The 22,214-nt window shown below is 44.4% G+C and overlaps 1 protein-coding gene across 7 annotated transcripts in view; it reads right to left on the minus strand.

The window, feature by feature from the left end:
* Positions 1 to 22,214, minus strand: part of RALGAPA2 (Ral GTPase activating protein catalytic subunit alpha 2) — a 97,313-nt gene that overhangs the window by 55,461 nt on the left and 19,638 nt on the right. For 5 of the 7 annotated variants that reach the window (XR_010429551.1, XM_064650893.1, XM_064650892.1 and 2 more), the window contains 18 exons: positions 20,960 to 21,098; positions 19,530 to 19,729; positions 18,558 to 18,779; positions 17,854 to 18,027; positions 16,832 to 16,969; positions 16,298 to 16,446; positions 15,785 to 15,896; positions 15,344 to 15,581; positions 14,643 to 14,807; positions 13,356 to 13,496; positions 12,273 to 12,410; positions 11,663 to 11,757; positions 10,762 to 10,852; positions 10,432 to 10,608; positions 9,797 to 9,990; positions 9,191 to 9,289; positions 8,798 to 8,953; positions 629 to 757 (listed from right to left, as the gene is read on the minus strand). Coding sequence is in view for 6 of the 7 variants with exons in the window: in XM_064650893.1 (XP_064506963.1) it covers positions 629 to 757; positions 8,798 to 8,953; positions 9,191 to 9,289; positions 9,797 to 9,990; positions 10,432 to 10,608; positions 10,762 to 10,852; positions 11,663 to 11,757; positions 12,273 to 12,410; positions 13,356 to 13,496; positions 14,643 to 14,807; positions 15,344 to 15,581; positions 15,785 to 15,896; positions 16,298 to 16,446; positions 16,832 to 16,969; positions 17,854 to 18,027; positions 18,558 to 18,779; positions 19,530 to 19,729; positions 20,960 to 21,098 (2,757 nt within the window). In the remaining variant the exon portion in view is untranslated. The remainder of the gene's footprint in view (positions 1 to 628; positions 758 to 8,797; positions 8,954 to 9,190; positions 9,290 to 9,796; positions 9,991 to 10,431; positions 10,609 to 10,761; positions 10,853 to 11,662; positions 11,758 to 12,272; positions 12,411 to 13,355; positions 13,497 to 14,642; positions 14,808 to 15,343; positions 15,582 to 15,784; positions 15,897 to 16,297; positions 16,447 to 16,831; positions 16,970 to 17,853; positions 18,028 to 18,557; positions 18,780 to 19,529; positions 19,730 to 20,959; positions 21,099 to 22,214) is intronic. The other 2 variants (XM_064650898.1, XM_064650894.1) reach the window with 1 other exon arrangement.

Raw genomic sequence — 22,214 nt, forward strand, 5'->3', positions numbered from 1 at the left:
TCTCTTTGTGAGGCTGAGCTGCTCCTCCAGCAGGCATCTGGCCCTGCTCCTAAGCACATTCTACATTTTTAACACCTCCTCTGTCATTACCCAATACAACAATCAGCCATTTGGTATCAACTGGAAGTACAGAACCACCTAAGAAAAGCTGAGTGAGAGGCTGAAGCACTAATCCAGCACTGCTATTCGTGATCCTGTGACAGAGAAAGTGCACAGTGCACTCATCCTGACTGCACAGATGATACCAATGTGCAGAGAGATCCCTACTTTGGTAAAACCATCGAAAGCACCATGGCATGAGGTAGAAACACATTAACTACCACGCAATATTGAAAATACAAGGAACACCCAGTTTTATGCTTGTAGGAGAAATGGAAGGTGATGTTTTGGTTTGTTTTTTCCATGGAAAGTTGAGTATTCATTTCTTATTAGCACTTTAAGCTTTGGATCAACCATCAGGTTGATCGGACTCTGAGGGCTGAGGGAAAAAGCACTGCTGCAACAGCAGCCAGGAGAGGGTTCCTCACACCTTGGCCTTTTGATGAAACACCTTTGCCATAGCAGGGGGGCAGCCTGTGCCACCATGTCCCACCCCAGCTGCCGTGCCACGGCCCCAGGAGCCCGTTACCTCCAGCGTGTCCGCGCGCAGCACCCTCGCCGCCGCCGCCACGAAGTCCCCGATCAGCATCGTGAACCCAGGCAGGCCCAGGAAGAAAAACCAGGGGGGGCAGTGCTTTATGACGGTGTTCAGGATATCCTGCAAGAGAAGTTACCTGTGTGAGAAGAAATAAGCCAAAACAAAAATAACCCACAGAAGGAGCCCAAAAGCAAAAGGGAGAGTTTGAGAAGATTTAACTTTGAGGTTCACCAGTCCCACGCTAGTCAAGGTGCAAATTCACAGAGCCTCACGGCTCTTTGTGCAAACTGACTGTCATGTAACTATCACCAGATGCATGGAGTAGCAAATGTGCACTGGATGTTTTGGGTAAGGTTTCTACTCTTAAATTCCTGTTAAAAACCCAACCCACACACCCATGTCTCTCTCTGTGCCTAAGCACAGCCATTCTGCTAAGTAAGTCTTTGGATTCAAAACATCCAAACCTTTAATGGATTTAAGATGAGGCATTGCAGCACTCCAAAGGAGTGAGTTCCTAAATTGCTTCACTCAAAATTCTGTGCCACAAGAACACAAGCTGACCCCAACACATGCTGCCTGTGCCCTGCAGGAACAGACCAGCACCCCCAGCTCTGCTCATCCCTGTGACACAGAGCATGGTCGAGATAAGCATTGCAATCTCAATCCTTCCACGTTTCAAGACTTCGTAGTCTCTCCAAATCAGGGCAAAGTTCCTGCATTTGAGTTAAGATTTTCTTGCCACAAGCTTTCAGCAGGTTTAAAATTAGGCATAAAATCTGTATAATCCTTACCTGCAACACTGTATTTGCTGAAGAGTTAGATCAAGCTATTTCTATACTGAGTAGAAAATTATTTTTCACTCACTAAAATTTTGAAGGAAGGTTACAAAGGAACTTTTCCACGTTCACCCTTATGGTTTTATGATGTGCTAAAGAAGGCCTGAACTTGGAGTCCCAGAATGTGTCCATGTGCTCAATTTCTACAGCAGAAGCTAAAGCTGATAAACCCAATTTTCTCTACATGAAGAGATGCTTTAAGATCACCACTATTTTATCAAAGCCCCGCTAAACATCTGCACATCCCCTATTTAGTGTTCCACTAAGTGTTTTTAACACCAACATCTGATGAAATAACTGCTATATATTTTAAATAAATAGTATTAGTTTTAAACATAGTAGCAGATAATGCTTTCACTTTCCTGAATAAGCTAAAATGCTACCCGAGTTAATGTTTAAACTAGTTTTAATCACTTCCTTTGATACTTTTTAAGTCAATATGGGTCAATGCAAACACAGAGAATGCAGAGCAGATGGATGCAGCAGCTCATAAAGCGGGTGGTAAACTCACAGTCGGAGCAGAACAAAGGACCCACCTTTTTCTAATTAAGGGCCTGATTAGCACACGGGGCTGGTCGGCACAGCCACACCTGCCCAGCAGGGCCAGGTACGGCTCAGGCTGGTCCTAATCTCGGGCAGCAGATGGGAGCACACGGCTGTTGACATGTGCCACGATAAAGCAGCCCGGGCTAACCTGGCCAGGAAGCCCCGGGACCTGCTCCCAACAACTGCATTAACTCCTGTCCTCAGCCATCGCTCCCATCTGTCACACACAGCAACGGGCAGAGCCCTGCACCCCGGCCCTGCACGGAACACTCCCACAACGAGGAGAAAGATGGAATCACACAACTGTTACCTTAGTATATGAATGCTGAGACCACACACACATTCCTAAATGCTGGAGGAATGGGGCTGTAGGGATCTACTCACTGGTTATGAGACATACTACTACTAGGGGGGAAAAAAAAATCATTTGCTATAGTAAGAAACCTTTGAAAATTTTACTTTGAAAAGCTACTGAACCAATCCTTAGTTTCCCTTTGAATTCCCAGCACGGGCTGCATGCTGTGATATGCACACAGGGCCTGGACCGACCCACTCTGCCAGGCTGTTCCCACTGCTATGGTTCATCTCAGGCATTCCAGTGTGCACTTGGATGGTCTGAGTGACTTCACTTAAGCTAAGACAAGGCAGAATATATCCTGGCTATGGAACTGGATGTGACTGCACAGCAAATGGACAGAACCACGCCAGGACGGATCTCACAGGTAATCCCGCCAGGTTTTCCCCCCTTTCCCAATCTGCACGCTTCCCTGCACGACCCAGCTCACAATAAAACAGGATTTCAGGCAGTAATTCAGTAGCTTTGGGAGCTTATCAGCAGAGTGAGGCTTGTGAGAAGGCGAGGGAGCGAGAACATCTGTGCTATCAGTGATACTGCAAAATCAGGTAATCCAAACAGAGCCCAGGCGCTTCCTTCCCTCCCGAGCGCGGGCCTGGAAATGTAAACTCTGGGCAGCAGCTCCAGCCTAGTCAATGAATCACTTTAATTGAATGCTATGTACACAGCAACTGGAAAACACAAGCCATAAGAAAAACATATGGTGATGGCCATGGAAATTGGTTTACTCATTCTGCACAGTGTTGTTTCTTTACTTCTTTCATAATTGACCTTTAGAACGATAAATGTGTAAAATCATTTTGGTTTATTATGGCTCCGAACCTTTCAGCAATTACACAAAATGAAAATTTAAAAGGAAGTATTCATTCTGGAAGCATTTCCATTGTTTACATAATTGCACAGCTATAATTTAGTGTTCATGTTGTTAAAGAAAAGTGAAAAAAAGGACCATTATGGACTATTTCAATTCAAAATGATGCTCTGTAGTGTTAAAGCTGGGGAGAGGGGGAGAGGAAGGGGCAATCACATGCATATCCTCCTCAAATGCATTAACCCTATAAATGGCATCATATTTCAGTATAGGTTAATCTAGTAATCCAAATTATAAGGTCATAAACATCCACTGAGTAAGCAAAATAAATTTATGCAAGTTCACTGAAAGGTCAATTGCAGAAATATTCTTCACCTAATTTTTGTTCAAGCTTTTGCAGATTACAGGTGTAACCAAATAGCCTGCCAGCTGCCTTCCTCACGTTTCCAATTGTCTCTCAACAGGAACAACATGGATTTTGCACTGAAAGTTCACTCTGTTCCTCACTGAGAGACACCTCATTAGCGGCTGAGATTTACAGCACAGGAAAGATTATTAATTTACAAAAGACTTAAGTGGTAAATCCTCCCTTTTCCTTTCTTACTTTAAAGGAACAAATACTTCCATTTACTTACTCCAAGTTTTCCTACCTACTGTTACATTTTAGGCAAGAGTTAACTCGTCAAAAATTAAGTTCCAATAAAAATTTACAAAGTAAGTTTGACAACCTCAGGAAACCCAGGATGAGCTCATCAGAAAACTCCATTCCAAGGTGCCAGTTAACACCTGACCTCCAGACAAGCTGCACTTGCTACAACTGAGGCAACCACTGGAATTAAGGACTGAAAGCAATATTTTGGTTCTTGCCCACTAAGAGAGCAGTTCCTGAGCTCCCTGGAGACAGGGACAGAGGTGTGGGTGCCAAGGCCAGGGCACTGCCTGCAACGTGGAGATGACTTTGTGTCCCCACACGGATCTCTCCCAAATGCCTGTGGCAGGACTGCTCCAAACTGTCCCACAGACAGAACACCGACTACAAAACAGGAATTCGAGTGGGATGGAAGCAATTTAGAAAGGGCAAATGTATTAAAGCAAAATAAACAGAAACTACCAAAATCATTCTGGAGCACACAGCTCCCACAGTTGCCATGACCTGGCTCCTCCCTGCTTTCAGTCAATCTTCCAGCTATTTTCTCCAGCACGTCCCACTTCCCCTGCTCTGGGTGAGCAGAGGGGGATGTGAGAGTTCCTGTGAGATCCTGGCATTTGGACTTTTGTTTGTCCCTACTGGAAACATGCTGTCTGTTAACACTTTTTCAAAGCACTCAAAGCACATAATGGGGGCACACAGGCAAATTTTCTACAGAAAATGAGGTAAGGGGAGATTAAAAGAGGGAGAAAATCATGGTAGCCATTGGAAAGAAGTCTCAAGAAGCTAAAATAGGGGAATCTAAGCCTTAATAGACTATATTAAGATTATTTCCTTTTAAATGGCAGCCTGGGAAAGAACCTAAACAGCTTTATGGTTTCTGTACAACTAAGGGTCCTTGTGTGCAACACCATAAGGCAGAAATCCGGGCAAGAAGTACCCATTCCATGGGGGACAAAAGCAAAGGTACTTATTTATTGTACCTTTAGAAGGCTATTACAGGTCCCAGTGACAGCCTACAGGCTGTACACTGCTCCTTACTGCCGAGTAACAACTGCACAGAAAGCCCACAAATACTTCTTTATTAAAAGTCAGATCAATGTTAATACAAACAATAATTAATATAGCTTCTCCACTAGCAGCTCTACTGAAAAATGCTTCCTATTATAAATTAGCCATTTCCCACACCAACAGCTCCAGTCAGTGTTTCTACATGAGCTTATACAGAGCTGCTGCAGTTTCCTTTCCATAATTACCAACAGGGCATTTTAAACAAATAAAGAGGCTTATAGACACATAACGTCCACTAGCACATCACCATCTCTATTGACAGAGCATTTCATCCACGTCATCCTTTCACTACTAAAAGGAATGGAGCTACAAACAAAGCTGTTAAGTGCCCTGGCTGCAGCCAGGCTGGGCTCTGAGCAGGCCTGCTGCATGTGCTGACATTTAATCACCCAGGACATCTGCCAGCTCCGTTGGGCTGGGTTTCTCTGCTTCCATATTTAAAGTTTGTTCTGCCCTTCACATCACTGAACTGACAAAGCCACCGCAGTGTCTCCTTCCCTGGCTGTTTGTTGTCCTCGCCACAGAGAATCTCTGAACTCTCTACATTTTATTATGTTCCTTAAACACGTAAGCATCCTATTCCAAAGATGCTCTGGCAAGTAAGTGTGACTGTACATTTATTAAAGTCACTTGTTAAAACTCACTTCCGAAGTCAGGGTGACAACTGACCCGTTTACTCACCTTGCAGGTCACCTCTGAGCACTGGGTGACCCCTCGGTGCTGGTGACAGGGGACACCAGCACAGTAAGTGATGCTCACCCTCACAGAAGGGTGGCACTAAGGAAATGACACTGAACAGCTGAGGGGCTGAAAGCTGAAAAGGCATTGCAAACCTGCTGCCTCTTTTGCAGAGGTAGCACCTCCCCTGCACTGCACTCTCCTCTCAGACTGAGAGTGGAAACTTGGACAGAAACAAGGTGGCATCACAAAAACCCACAGGATTCCGAGGAGAAAACCCCCAGCAACCTCAGAGGATGATTTAAGTGCTAGAAGGACCAGACCTGAGGAATCACAGTTATCTCAACAGCTGCTTTTCTGAGAAGGGGGCTGAGTAGTGCTCGTAGCTTTCTGGGATTGTGTTTTGGTCCTTTGGTTCTTCAGCAAAAAGGAGGAAGCTATGGAGCAAGGAGATGCTTAGGGACTTTTTCATGTAAATGAAGCAAAAGCTACTGCTACAGTAAGCAGCCAGTAGCAATAATAAAAGAGCAATAATAAAATACATTTCCTTTTCCAGTTCAGGTATTTGTGAAATTTGTGCATTGCAGTGTTAGATTTTGGGTTAATCTAAAAAGCCGTACCTACTGTCCAAATCAAAAGACATGGATAGCAGTCCCTGAAATGGGAATTTTCCAGCCATAAGGCTCACCTGGCAGCAGAAGGCAGCTATGCCTACCCAAACTGCAACAGGCTATCCCTTGGTATCCCTAAAAACCACATCCCAGAAATATTTCCTGATTTTCAGTAATCCTGAGGAACTGAAACAGCTGTAGGTAAACAACTGCCAGTAACCCCAAATGTGGCAGTGAACATCCAAACTGTTTCCTTCGTGCTGGAGGTCAGGGAGGGGAGGTTGTGAACCTCAGTGAGCTTCATTCATCAAAAGCCAGGAAAAGCCCGTGGCTCCCTCCAGCAGCAGAGCAATGCCTGTGTGGAGCAGGGCAGGAGGGAAGCACCACCCGCAGATGGTCCCTTGCCCCCTGACCTCGGGCCCCTCCCTGGCTGGAGGCAATCCCAGCTCCAGACTGGGGCTCAAAATGATGCAATGGCTTCTCCCACCTGGAAAGGTGATGCAATTCTTGCAGGGAATTGTTCACTTCTCCAGAGGTGTTTGTTGTTAGACGCTTCCACATGGACAAATTAGCTGCAGCTCATTACCCCGCCGTCTCCTCTGCTGAGCTAATTGCTATGGCCTGAACTCAGAGTGCCACGGGAGCCTCCTCTAAAATACACCCTCACACTGCTCTTTTCTGTACCCCATGAGACCAGGCTGCAAAGTTAGGCTGCACTTGCTGGGAATAACACTGCATTCATTTATAACACACTCAAAAATGCATTATTTTGTTTTTCTCTCAACACCAAAAGCTACACAATACAGCAGAAATCTCCTACATTTATGTCTTTAAGCGAGGAGTGAAAAGAGAAATATATTTCAAAAGCCACTTCTGATGCAAAACAAAATATTGAAAATCGTATTCAGGTCAAAGAGGTTTCTGACTGTAATATTTTTAATTATGTAGCCACCTAAGAAGCTGTTCTGAAGTAGTCAAGGTGACTTCCTGGCTGTCGGTGGTTTCCCCCATAAATGCTAAAAGTCGCACCAGTGATCCACACAGAAGGGAAATTCCTCCATGAGACCCCTCCTCCCCTTCCTTCTGTGCATATTGCTTGAAAGGGAGAAATTCATGTCCGTGCTTAGCAAACAAAACCAATCTGTGCTAAAAAAATCTGCACCAAAGTTTATTTTGGTTTGCACTAACTGGAATCCTGGAAACCATACTGGGATCCATATTCCAGCAATCCTGTGCCCTCTGTTAAATCAGGGTCCCACTAGTCTCAGCACCCAGCAAGCACCTCGGTGCCAATCCTCCTGGAAATACAGGAGCAGGTGTGAGGGTCCTGCCTCCTACCAACAGGCTGCTCCAAGGCTCTGCGAGTTAACTCCTCGCCCAGCTCCATAGCTCAGGAAAACAAAACGGGAAGGACAGTCACACACGAGCAAACCCTGGTCAAGTGTGCCACCAAGAGGCGACACAGCAAACCCCAGCGAGGAGGGAGAACAAAGAGCAGCAGCAAAGCATCCAGGAAAGCCTGGAGCAACGTGCAAGTCAGGGCTGCCTCTGCTGCTGCCCCTTCTCTGGCTCGGGCTGTGCCTCTGCACAGTGTGTGGGGCTGGTGGGAGAGCATTTATTGCTGGGGGGGTTCAGGTCAGGGCTCAGACCCCAGCGGGTGGTACCAGTCTCTTGTAGGGACTGAGGGGACTCTGCTGGATCTGACCGGAGTGAGATGGAAGCGGAATGAGCTGTTGGTCCCTCTCAGGTGACACACACAGTGCCAATAAGGGGAGTTCCCACTGCACCTCCATTTTTCCCTGTTTGTGCTTTAGAAATGGCAGATACTGGGGTTTTTTTCCTAAGTTGCAGCAGCAGCTGGGGCTCCTGGGATTTTCCAGAAGAAAAACCTTTCCTTTCAATTCTTATCTATTTAAAAGGAAGATTTTCCAAACACACTAACACTTTAGGAGGGCAACTGAAGGGCAAGAGTCTGGTAACAATTCATTCTTTCTCTCTTCCATCTCAGAAATAACCAAACCTGTCTGGTTTCCTAAAGGCACCAGCAATAATTCCCAGGCTTTCCCAAGGGTCCCTGTGCCCTCTGCTGCCACTTCCAGCACAGCTTCAGCCCTTACTCTCACTCCTACAGCAATAAAGACATGGAAATGTTTGTAGATACTTTCTATTTTATCTAAAGAGTATTTCTTGCAGTTTTTATGAGCATTGAGCTGTTTCTGTGGCCCAATAGTCATCTGACAGCTCAATGGATTAAGTATTTTCCTCACCTCATACTGAATGCTTTATTCTAACTAGTTTAGGCTAACCCAGGACACAGGAACCTGAAACAACATTTATCCACAGAATTAGAATGTTTTGGGAGCACCTCTTGGTTACAGTGGTACAATAATCTTCTGTCTCAGTTCTCCCTTCAGCCCCCTTGGCACCAGCTCAGGAGAGCTGGGATGACCCTTCTAAATACTCCCTGAAGGACTCATCTTGAAGAGGGAAAGTCTGGAGGGGACAGCATTAATTCTGGTTGTTTTTGTTCTGAGGATGTCCTTGCAAGCCATGGCACAGGGCATTCCAAAGGGCATGCTGAGAGCAATAACACAGTTTTTTACCTGGTCCTCGCTGGTCAAGCCGAGGTGCATCACGAAGTAGAAGTGGACGAGGAAGTCGGAGTTGGGCAGCACGTCCTGGCGCCGGGTCATCATGGCACAGAGCAGCCGGAAGGCCTGCAGCTTGCCCTCCTTGTACTCGCTGGGCAGCGTGGCTGCCTGCAGACACACACACCTGGGGTTAACCCTGCCCCCTCGGGAGCCAGCTAACACAGACCTGCCCCTCCCGCGGCTCTTCCAGAAAGCAAGTCTGCTCCGTGTGTTTATAAACAGATATTCAGGTCCAAAGAGCCTCTGGAGGACGTTTGTTGTCTTAGCCGGCAGTGTTTGTAAACATCGAAAATAACGCAACTGAACACACACAGAAAACGTGTGAGAATTTTAGAACTAACTTACCTTGAACAGCCACGATGCAAATATCCTGAGAGGAGGGATTAGGATGGGAGGAGAGGGAGTCGACTGATTGTCCACACTGATAGCGAGGTTGTCCCTTATCTGAGGGTTTCAAAGGAAGAGTGTTAAGAAAACTGACAGTTTACTTTTTAATGTTCTCTATATCATACTATTACATTTAAATCTTATTATATTTATGTTCAGGCACTATGCCCTGCACTATACAGAGTTCCTACTTCAGCCAAAGTTGGAAACCTTTTTTATGGTGCTGCTCCCCAGCCAAAGGAAATGTTACCAGTTTGGGTCACACTGTGGGCCTTTACACAAATACCAACACCTGTGGTATTCTGTTCTATACTTCTATTTTCTTTGCTACTCTTTCCTCACCCCATTTAAGTGAACCATTTAAATTCTCTTGTCGCTGGACAGGATCATGCTCTATTAGGTACAGGGACTAGAAACCAAACAAGAGCAGTTTCTTTTATGACAGAACCCTCCCATGCCATGCTCATGCTCCAGATGCTAACACTGAATTGTATTTAATAATATTTATTAATAATTTTTACAATATAAGAGAAGTCACTAGCATTACCTGTAAGCATCACATACCTTTGCAAGTTTATACCACAGCTCGTAAAGGTATCCAAAAACTTTTGCATGGATTTTAGGTGACTGTATCTTGTTCACATCTCCAAGAATTCCCAAGATCCTCCTCCATAACACAGCAGCAGAATCAGGATGCCAACCAATAAGGCTTCCACCAGCAATTATACTGCAGTCATCAGCAAGGAATTCACTACTGTCTGTAAATGTAAAATGTTCCATTTCCACAAATTAGAAATGCAGTGTAAGCATAAATTGGTCAATAAAACAGGAACTTCAGTCCTTCTAACCATCTTCCATCTCAAAACAATTCTCTCCCTCAAGTCTCTTCTTCATTGCTCGAGCTGCACCTGATTCAAAGAAAAACATGGCAGAAAATGGAGGCAGAGGGGCTTCATATCACAGTGCCACAGAGCAGGGCAGTTCCAGATCACACCGTCCACATTCCAGGGGATTTTCAAGCAGGGAGGCAAAATGCAGTTCCATGGAACATTCATGTGCCCTGAGAGATGTATTCAGTCAAACCCCGGCTTTTGTTTCTATTTCTCAATATATATAACCCAGTTACTGTAACCCGACGGGGCCATACAAACCCCTCCCGAGGCAGAGCCGGGCTGGCACCGAGCCCGTGGGTGCAGTACCTGTGAGGTTGGCAGGCTCCGAGGGGCTGAGGGGCAGCCAGCGCGGGGCAGTGGGATCCACACACAGCTCTGTGCCCGCGGCGGGGTCGGGGTCGTCCTCGGCCGCCTGCCAGGGCAGCAGCGCCATGTCCACGTCGGCCCCGCAGCCCAGGGACGCGTCGCTGCTCACGCTCTCACCTGCACAGCACGGGGCACAGCACAGGGCACGGCGTGGGCCAGGGGCCACAGCAGCACCATGACAACAGTGGTGCTGCCTCTGCCACAGCCACAGCTGGCACGTTGAGTTCAGCTGCTACACTTGACAAAAATACTGTGTTTCTCGGAACTCACTTTTTTCTCTGTCTCTGTAATTCCCCTGGGGTGGCTGAAAGTCTGCTTTCAGATCTAATTCAGCTGTACTACTGCTCCTTCGTATTAGCACCTGCCGAGAAAAACAGTCATCTCAGCCTGTTACAGTTTTGAGAACTACATCACACTTTAGCAAATCTGACACACAGACAGTTATTAGAAATTAATTACAACTCAGCCAAGATATTCTCATGGATATTCAGACTACTTGACTGTCTGTAAGTGTCTCTGGGAAAACACACTTTCCATGTCAGTCTTCATCCTCCCTTTCTTAACCTCAGTTTACACACCAACAACCAGGACCTTTTACTTATGTTTTTCAACACACCTGAAATAATTCAAAACTTTATAAAGCATCCAAAAATCTTTCAGCTTTCATATTTCAAAGAGGAACAGCCTGAGTCATTTATTGTTTTGGCTGCTCATTCAAGAGTTGCCATTAAAAATGTATGAAGTTTGCCTGTCCTAATGTCAATTCACACAAACATCTGCCATGCACGGCTGGTGATAAACCTGCACTGAAGAGAAGCATTTTCCCCAGTACTTTAAACCATCAAACATTTATTCCAGTGTACTGTAGCTCTATAATAGCCATGAATTATTTATATCTTAAAAGTTATGAACTTCTTGTTGACGTTTAATATTTTGAAAGAGCACAAAAGTCTTGCAGAAAACTCGAACTACATAAACCTGCAGAAGCAGCTGACGAGATCAGGAGACACAAAGTGCCCACACCGAGCAGTGTAATTAGCAGTTACAGCTCAGTTCCAGACTGTGCCAGAAATGTGATTAATGATTTTTCACACTTTCACTTCCAAGAGTTTCTAAATGCTCAAAGGTATCTGATCTGGAAAAACAATAATCGCTTTCTGTTTTGCCTTACTTGCTCAGCTTCATCCTCCTTCTTTGCATGCCCCTTGTTTTCCTGAACTGATTTGGAGTCTGAAGTTGAATTATGAGAACTTCCAGCCTTTTTACCTAGAAAATGTAGAAAGCAAACAGGAATTATACACATCTGTGGTACCAAACTACATAGCAAGTCATATGAAGATTTCAGTGACATATCTCATATTTAGAGCTAAGGGAGGCAATACAATATTCATATGGGATACAAGATGTTTTGAAAAATTCTTTAGAAGCATAACAGACTTACACAAGAGGAACAGAACTCGACTTGCAGCTTAAATACACTAAATTTAAATGCAAGTCAGGTGAAAAAAAGTTGAAGAGTTATATACAAAAATGCATACATTCAGGTTTCATTTTTATCCTCCCTGCTTTATAAAAGGTCATGCCTGCAGTCCTGGTCTTGAACTTCTTAAAAACAGTTCCTTCAATAAGATACCAACAACATATTTACTAAGAAAATAAGATGAAAACCATTTTAGAGGAGAGCTGGAAACCAAAATAAATAAGAGCAGCATTTATGAGACTGAACAAGTCTCAACACTTCTCTTCAGAAGTGCACTACTGCTGCATTTTACCAAAATTACCTTGAAAAAAATCAGATGGAATCTGATCTGCAATATCTGAAGTGCTGCTACTTCGAGTCAGCTGCTGCTCTTGGTCTGCAAACGGGCCCACAGCTTCTGTTCCTTCTGAATTTTCCAGCTGTTGAGATTCTTCAACTTCTGTTGATTTAATTAAAACACAAAATATTTGCAGGAGCTCAGGACTATACACGTCTACATGTGTGAACTCCCTGCCTAAGAAAGCTCTATGAAACAGTCACCCTTGCAAATATTTAAAATTCCTAAGTTTTACAAGTTATAATTTAAGTTTTTTAAAATATCCTTAGGGAAGTTTCAAAGTTTAGAGCAGATGCACAAGAGAGGCATGAAAATTTCAATGAGAAAGTAATCTGACATGCTGGGGAAGGAGCAACAGGAACTCTTGGGATTAGGGAGTAACACAGTGCTTTTAGAAATGCATTTCTGTTGGCATTAGGGGGGGAAAAAAAACCAACAAAAACCAAACAAAGAAAGCAGTAACACTCGGTATCAAATGTGTTCCCATCCAGCAGTGTGCAAGTTTAAATACTGCTTTACTACTTAATAAACGTTGCAAGTGTTTCAGAAAGTTATCTCACAGAGGCACAGGCACAAAAGCTAATGCTTCTGGTATTTACTGACCTTAGAGTATCACTGCTGACTTGAAATTACTTACAGAAACAAATAAAGCAATCAACCTAATTCACTAACTGGAACAATTTCAGTGTTCCCCTCCAAGACAACTTGAGAGGAAAACACACCAAACAGAGCAGGAATCCCTACAGAGCCAAAAAGCACCACACACAAAACTGTCCTTCTCTTGCTACTGCAGCTAATGCCCTGGGTAGGACTCAGGAGTCAGAAATCCCTCCCAGGAAGAGAAATTTGGGAAATTTTACTTTAGTTACTAGGGAATATAAATCTAATTGCAATTGATGGTAATCTTTAATATTAAAATGAACAAAAACTGTATTGCCTGCAGTGCTACAGACTGAGAAGAATCAACTGGACAGAAAGGGAACAGACAGACAGCAGTTTAAAAATATAAAGAACATTGATATAAAAGATGACTTTAAAGTACAGTACCTGACAGTCTGTGAGAGCAAGAAGTGTAAGAGAGACCAGGGAAGAGAGAGCTCACAGTGTGAAGCAGAAGAGGTACACTTTTAGTAGCTGGCAAAGCCTCATAAAGATGGACACAGTTGCTGATAGACTGGCTTCGCTTAGCTTCCAGGAAAAAATAAAGCAATAATTATGTCAGACAAAGGAATGAAATATTTGGGTTCTAAATATCAAACACAATGCTGTGGGATAAAAAAAAAAATCCAGCAGCTTTCCCCACAAGACATAAGTTAATAAAGTGTGACTGTATCTCTCACATTGAAATGGCAATAACCAGGGATTTCTGAATCACAGCAAGTGTGGAAGTGCCTTTAATTTGAACACACACAACTAAGAAAAGTCCTGGATCAACACTTCCCTACTGCTCTGGTGGGACATCAAGGGGAGAAATGCAGCAGCAGAGCAGAGAATCCTCCCCTGGAGCACACACTGGGATCTGCTGAGTTTGAAAATAAAACAGACTTAGAGAAGGAACTGACTCTGTTGCTGAAGTGTCCTGTGATCCCAGCTGAAGGCTCCAGCTCAGTTACGGAGCCTGGAGCCCCAAACCACACTGAATGTCCTTCCAGTTCTCCTGGTAAGGGCCACAACCAGCTGGAACCAGGGAGGGAGCTGTGCAGCCAGACAGCTCCAGCTCCTGAGCACTTCTGTGGAGAGCTGGGATCCACAGCCCAGTGAACTGGCACACAGGAGGATGTTACCATGAAACAAAGAGAGGCCAGGTTCAGGCTGCTGAAATGCTTGAACAAACAGGGACCTGGTCCATCTCTGGGGTCTCCAACATTCCCCCAGCATGCCTTACCCCAGTCTCCCTTCTCCTGCTTTCCTTTTTCCTTTTGAGAGAAAAGCCTCATCATGGTAAGAAAAAGAGAGAAAATAAAGCAACTATGAAAGGATAAAATTGTTTATTAAATACCTGCATTACTATGTGTTATCTGTTATGTGACTGATGGTAATATATGCTTTCTTATGAATTGATAAAAATAGCAATGTACTTCTTTACAGAAACCCCTAACATGCACAAGTCTAACTTGCAATTCAATGTCCTGTAGCTAAAAGCTTACATTTCGAATTCCCAAAATATTTTGACTCCATGTCTCCCACTGGTCAAGACATCCAGATGCAGGCACACAACACCTGTTTGTGCAGGTAATTATTAAGTTGCTTTTGGCAGCAGCCACACCTCCAAGGCAGCTATAAAACTTGTGTTCCTGAGTGTAGGGCTACAAAAGCACTTAGCTATGGTCTAACCTGTCGCTCTCTGACGAACAATATTTCGGGCTTTCTCGACTCCAGGGGCCCCAGAGGTTGTAGCACTTCTGAATCTCATCGGCTCCACGACTTCAGGATGACTCTTCCAGCTTAATGAAAAAGATCTTCCCACTACTGCTGTCTTCTGAGGCTCTAAAATGCCACCTTAGGACAAAGAACACAACATTCTCTGGCACCAGATGCTTTGGCACGTATTTTTGCTGATGGATGAATGGACTCAGGCATGACAAATATTAATACTTTAAACAACACAGATGAATTTTTACTATTAATAAAAACCAATGGGTACTTCAACTCTGTGCCTCAATTTCAAGGTGGCGTGTAAGTGCAGCTAAAAAACTGTAAATAATAAAGTTTATTAATAACACATGGAAAGGAATTTTTCCAGAGATGCCTGTGACATTCTGTAGCACAGGAAACCACCTTTCATTTCTGCTACACAGGAAGCACTGACTGTAAGCACATACTCAAACCTGCCGAACAGCTACCTATCTACTCTTGACCCCAACTACCTCTCCTCCTCAATGAAGAATGACAATACAGAAACCCAAAGTGCTTCACACTTGATTAAACAGGTTCTTACGCTAGATTAGGTAGCATTTAATGTTAAATTAATTTTAAAAATTAAACTGAAATATTCAAGTTGTTTGATACAAAAAGCACCGAGCACACAGACTGACCTTTCCCCCTCTGCTTTTTCTCCTTCTGCTCACTGAGCTTGTCCAAGGGGAGGTTGGTCATTTCCACGCCGTACACGGTCCTGGCCAGCACTGCTGTCAGGGAGTCCATGATGTTGGCCCACTCGTGGATGAGCTCCTCCCAGTCCGTCAGGGAGGACAGGACACTGAGCAGCTCATCCCACAGCTCCCGAGAGATGTAAACACTCAGGTTTGCTCGGATCCAGGCCACAATGAGGGTCTGAGGGAAAACACAAGTGGCCCTTCAGGCAGGTCCGACAAACCAATTCAGCACAGTTTACAAAAGAATTACTTGTAAAACAGGGAAAAAATCCTCCTTCCCAGTAATACGAGCAGGTTTCACAGCACTGTGCAACAGCACTTAGCTAAAATCATGGGCAATCCTGATGAGCAAACACAAACCAAGCAGCCCCACTCACTCACTCGGAACAGCAACCCAGCCATGCTCTGGGCAAATGTGTCCTTTGGCTGGTTTTCTTTCGGCTTCTGCATCACAGCTTCTGTTATTCTGAGGAGTATCTGTAGCATCTGTTCCCTGGTTCCAAAACAAAATTGCACATTTGTTCACATGTTCTACTAATTGTACTTGTTCATTAATTCTCCAGCAAGCCTCATTTATTGAGAATACGGTCACGCTTTGGACTTCACAGATCATCTGCAAAATAACCACAGTCCATTGGCTGTGGACTGGAAAAAGCTCATTTTTCAGGTGAAGTTAGGAATGGAAATACCAGCCAGAACCTTGCAGTGAAGCAGTACAAGGATGCAGGCTCAGCAGGTTCTGCAATCTGTCAAATCAACTCAGAGGCAAGTCTCAAACATAACTTAGGTAGCAAGGTCTGCCCCTGAGAAAGCCAGTCTGTTCCCTACCAAAAACTGTCCCAGAAAGTTTAAATGTTGATAACTTTCTCTTAAATGATGCCACGTAAAGTTTACCATGTCTTCTTATTCATTGACAGCTCCATTATCATGCGCCTGAAGATACTGAGAACAGCTTTGCAAGCATCCACTTGCTCCTTCAGCAGCACCGGGACCTCAGTGCACGGCTCCAACAGGAAAACATTCGCCGAGTTCGTCAGGAACACCTTCAACACAGGCATCAACACTCCATTCACACAGTGTCAGCAAGGAAAACAGCCAAGACTTACAATAAAATACTTGTCCTCCTCTAGTTAAACCTTTCCCTTTCCTCAGGGAAGTTCCATGTTTTACCCATCACTTTGTTTTTCTACATGATTCCAGCGAGCAGCCACGTGACATCACAGACCCCCCAAGGCAGACAGGGCTCAGTATGGGGCTTGTGGATGTCTCTTCTGTTTGGGCAGGCAAGAGGACATTGCTCCAGCCACTCATTTCCTGCCATTCTATGCTTGGACACCTCTTTTCCTTTGTCTCAGAGACTCCAAGGTGATTTGCAGTGTAAGTTACACGAGCAGGGAAGTTACAGCGTCCCCTTCCCACCCAGCACACCTGTAATGCAGCCTGGGCTCCAGCTTTCACATCTCTGTCCTCATCTTCCAGCACACACCCCCTGCTCACAGCGCTGGTGAAGGAGTACGTCCTGCCCCAGCTGGAGGAGCGCTTGTGCCCGGAGTGCTCCGAGGAAAGCTGCCGCAAACACAGCCCGGTCAGGGACAGAGAAGAAAGGAACGTGGCCACATGGATCAAAACCATTTAAAAGGTCAACAGCAAAAAAGGGGGAACTGTCATGACCTACATTCATTTCCTCGAGGAATTACTATCTATTATTTTTTAATTTCTGAACAAACAGGTTGTATATGGAATTTAAAGGCTCATAAAAGTTTCAGAAGGCACGTTATTTACAATATTTTACATCATGTTTTGTAGTCACTGATTGTAGTAACACTTAAATTTAAAGTCTGGCAAAACTCTAAATCCTCTACAAAAATAAGCTGCTGAAACCTTGTAATCCTCACTAGGATTTACAACTCAAACTTCTTCCTCAGTATAACAAAACATCCCTTTAAACAGCATCAGTAGCGTCAAAGAACTTTTACTGACACTTCAAAACAGTGTATTAAAAAGATGATGCACAGAAATAGCAGCTACACCTTAATTTCCTAGACTAAGGTGTTCAATTGCACATCTTTCATCCAGTAAATATAAGTTAGTACCCACTGTCCAAGTCTCAAGTAACTACCCCCAGAAGGCAATAGTCCTCCCTGCCCAGGCAGCAGACAGGCCATTTCAGCACTGCAGAACCTGGCAGGGTTTGTGTCTCCCTGTCATGTTTGTACACACAGGGAATAACCACAAATGGTGTTTCCCAAACCAGCTGCAATCCTGCCCTGCACTCCCTAAGTGCTACTGAACACTCTGTAACTATTTAAATTGTGAGTACTTAAACAAAAGCATTTTTTAACCTTTATTCCCCACACATTTTTAACTGTTACTCCTTTACAAAGTGAGGTGAAAACTTAAGCCCTACATTGCAGGTGGACAGAACAAAGTAAGGAACAGGGATACCATACATGTTTACCATCTGTTTGCACTGAGGAGTCTTCCAGGTGGACAACAGCATCCTGGCTGTCCTCCTTTTTGTCTGGCTCCTCCATGAACACGGGCTTCTCTTGCAGTATCCACTTCTGATACACCTTCACCACTTTCCGTGTTGCCGATACATCAGAAGGTGGCAACAAAAAAGCCTAAAATGAAAAGTTCACTGATTTTACTCTATGTAGGACATGGATGTGATGCACATAAACACCCCCCCATACTGCTCATCTTTGCTCACTGCAATTTTGGAAATCAAGACAATGAGTTTATTTGCAACACGCTACTCAAGATGTGTTTCTGGGAATCATTCTGGGAAGATGTTCTCTCTGAAGGCTTACACAGCCCAGGCTGGCTGCTACCCCATACCTCTGCAGGTCTTAGGAGACCAAAAAAAGTATAATAGTGACAAAAGACCTTTGCCCTGCAGGGAAATCAATGCTGAAAATGTCATCTGGTACCAAAAAAAGCATATTTTGCCAATTAAAAAAATGATATTGATGTGCATTATGTAAGTACTGAAATAGATGCAAATACACTTTTCATACTAAAAAACAGTCCCTTTGGATTATGAGTAGATTACCACTCTCCCTGATCAACAGGATCCAACTCTACAGCCTTTCCTATTCCCAGGTTAGCTGCAAACCCATTCCATCCCCCAGCCAGCAGCCCGGGCAGTGACCTGTCGGAAGACCTCGTTGACGAAGTTGACGTAGCCGCGGGTGGAGAGCAGGATCCTCTGCACCATGTCGTAGACGCCGCGGTGCTGCTCGTCCACGCTGCACAGGCTGGAGCTGCTGAGCCTCCTGTCGGACAGGGTGCTGCTGTTGGAGTGGCTCCCGTCCTGCTCCTGCGCCGCGCCGCCCTCCAGCTCCGCCGCCTTGTCCTGGCTCACCCCCACCGTCTGCACGGAGCAAACACACCGATGGATCGGCCGGAACAGCACCCACCAAAGCTCTGGGGTGCTCAGGCAGAGCTCGGAGAGCAGTGTACTGCCTGGCACAACCGCTGCGATCCAGCAGTCAGGTAGAGCTGTTCTCAGTTACTGCTGGATCCAAGGAGGAAGCTGGTCTTGTCCTCCACAAGCTGTACACTTCCTATGGGCCAGAGCAGCTGACTGACTGGCCCACTTCAAAGAGCAGGGGTGCAGTGTTGGGAGTGGAGGAGGGCACAGACAGGACACTGGAGAGTCTCTTAAGAGAAAAAGCATCTGTTTCTCTAAAATTCAGTGGGAAGTCCCTAATCCTAGAGAAGTCTCAACCAGCAGTTTGAAAGCGAAATACTTCTCTAATATCTCTTTGTAAACAGCTGCTATAACCAAGATGAAAACAAAACAGCTTTTGAAGTCACTGGGAGATGGTCCATGGCACAACTAAGTATGACAGTTTACAGAGTAAATTCCAGAAGTCTAAATATAATACTGCTGAAGCTGGTAATACAACAAGCTATGAGGAAAATAAACTCCTAGTGAATTACTGAAGGGCTTTGCTTGGAGATTCCCTCCTCCATCAAAGGAAAAGAAAATCAAATAAGTACCTACATCATTTATTCACTATGGGGTGGCATTTCTTTGTGCTTCAGCTGTCAGTGCAGTGAGATCATCCTGCAAGGTTAGCATGTACATAAGAAAAGAGAGGCAAACTCCAAAGCTCACCTGAATAATTTTAGGGAGCACTTCTCCTCCATTTTTTGTGTTCTGAACAGCAGTTAAGTATTTCTTTTCAAGGAAGAAGGTAACAAGCCACTTAATAAAAACAACTCGAGCTGCCATATACGGGATTTTTGTGCTATAGACACTTTCATTGTTTCGTGTTGCAGTGACATACACTGGCCTTGGCCTGATATCAGGAATATCTGGTAAAAGGACACATAGAAAGAAAATGTAATCTTAAAAACTGTAACAGCTTCCAAACTCTGGTTAAACGTACTGAACACGTCACCAGCATTTTCTCCCTGTGAAATAACAGATGCAATGACTGACTGCTTTTATTGTATTAATGCTTATATTCTATCATAACTTTTCACTCCTAAAGAACACAGAGAACATAACAGCACAGATTTCCCCAGAGGTTATCACTTGTATCACACAAAACAAAGGAAAAGGAAAGAAAAGGGTTGCAAAAAGAAGGGCAAAATCTGAACTAGATAACTCCTCCTGCTACAATGTAAGTTCATTTTATCACTTTCACAGAGTGTCTTTAATAAAGTGCAGACAGAAAGAGAAGATGGCTGTGGAACGCTCAGTGCAAAGGTGAAGAAGAAAAGGACTCTTAGTGAATCAGAAAGAGAAGTTCACACACTGAAATAAGAGACAGAAAACACATGGGAAGAAGTGGAAGATTGCTGAAGGGAGACAGGTTGGGTCACAATTCCTTCAGGTGCTCAGATTTAAGGAAAAATCACTTGCACACAGCTGGAAAACATGAAAGGCCTGGGCTCTAGGTGTAAACAAGAAAGCCAAGGTGGCACTGAGGTGATTTTGGACACTAAATATTAAACTACAAAAACAGAAGGTAAAAGTCAAAGGGAGGAGAAGGATGATGAAGAAAAGGCTGCACTACATCAGGTGAGGACTAACACCACTGCTCCTATTGACTGTACTACATAATTTAGTAGAAAATTAGGAAAACCTTGTTTCTGAAATAACATGCTTTTAATCCTACAACTGCAGAGGTACATCTCAATTTTCTTTCAACTGGCCCTTCATGCTCATTTTCTCTCCAATGAAAAAGGTAGCAAAATAAGAGTAACTAAGTCAGCTACTCCCCCACACCTGGACAGCTCACTGGTTCTCTAAAAACCCATCAGAGAGCACATTCTGTCCCCATTCACTAATATCACAGAGCCATGCTCACTCCATATAAACGTTTTGCCAGTGGAATTGGCCAGGCCTTACACAGCCAGGAGCAGCAGCACCTTCCTCCACTATCACAGCAAGTCAAAAGTTGTGCTCAAAGAAAACACGAAATCAGGAGAAAGAATCCTCATCCAACAGAGCTGTGCTGACAAGCCCACAGGTAACAGAGATGCTGCCAAGAACAGTCACCTGCTTTTCCAACTTTGAAGACAAAACCCACAACTTACCAAGCACAGGTTTGTAGAGGTTGGTTAGCTTTGTAAAAGATGGAAACAAGTGAGGAAGATAGTATTTTCTAAACAAGGTAAAGAGAAACTTAAACCCAGTGTCTTGGTTCTCCTTGTTTTTCCACTCCAAGCTTGCAGCCTGTGTCATGGAGTTAGAGAGAAACAAACAAAAAACCTCAGGTTAATGTGTTATACTGACAGTCGTCCTGCATCGAACACAGAAAACATGCAACTACACTTTAACAAGAGCTAAAAAACTAACACAGCCCTGAAACACCCTTTACAAACCGCACCAAGAATATAAAGTAAGAATAACCCGAGAGGGCCTTGGCATCCCCAAGACAGTGAGTTCAGCAGAAGCCAGTGTGTTTGTGCTGTCACACCATGCTTTTACCAAATTTGCTTCTCACATGTAAATTCCAAAAAAGTTACTCTGGGCTACACTTCTATGAGAAATATTTATATATTACATTTATATATAATATAAACATATATGATATTTATCTAGAATGACAAATTTTGACAGTGAATTACTCTCTTCATTTTCAGACACCTTCAGTTTGAGATGAGCTGCACGTGACTGATGCAGTTTACGTGCCAGAGGCCGGATCAGGCTCTGCTCGGGACAGCAAGGGGACGAGAGGAACAGGCAGGAACTGATGCCTAGGAAGTTCCACCTGGACATGAGGAAGAACTTTCCTGTGCAGTGACTGAGCACTGGACAGATTGCCCAGATAGGGTGTGGAGTCTCCTCACTGGAGATATTCCAGGCCTGCCTGCACACACTCCTGTGCCGTGTGCTCCAGGATGACCCTGCTGGAGCAGGGAGGGAGGTGGGACCAGAGGAGCCACTGGGGTCCCTTCCAGCCCGACCCATGCTGGGATTCTGGGGGAAACTTGCACTGCCCTGCTTCCGTAAAATACAAGACTGCTGAGGTTTTGTATGGTGTTATTTGCGATGTAAATAAACATCACAAGTGTATGTAAATAAAATGATACATTACATTCTCCTCAGGTATAAACTTTCTCAAAGATGCAGATGTGATCTGCGTTCTGGCTCCAAGGGATCACTCTGCCCTTCTATCAGATGACTTGATCTCAGCTCATCTGCAGCAAGGGTAGTGCCCAGCTCTGCTCCCCACTAACGAGCCACACAAATAAACGTGGATGAACCACTGTGCAACTGGATTTACAGTGTAGTCAGGTCTGTTTAGATCCCAAACATGGAAAAAGTGTAAAAAAGGAAGATTGAAAT

Source organism: Pseudopipra pipra, chromosome 3 (assembly GCF_036250125.1).
Source record: "Pseudopipra pipra isolate bDixPip1 chromosome 3, bDixPip1.hap1, whole genome shotgun sequence".
NCBI classification, from domain to species: Eukaryota; Metazoa; Chordata; class Aves; order Passeriformes; family Pipridae; genus Pseudopipra; species Pseudopipra pipra.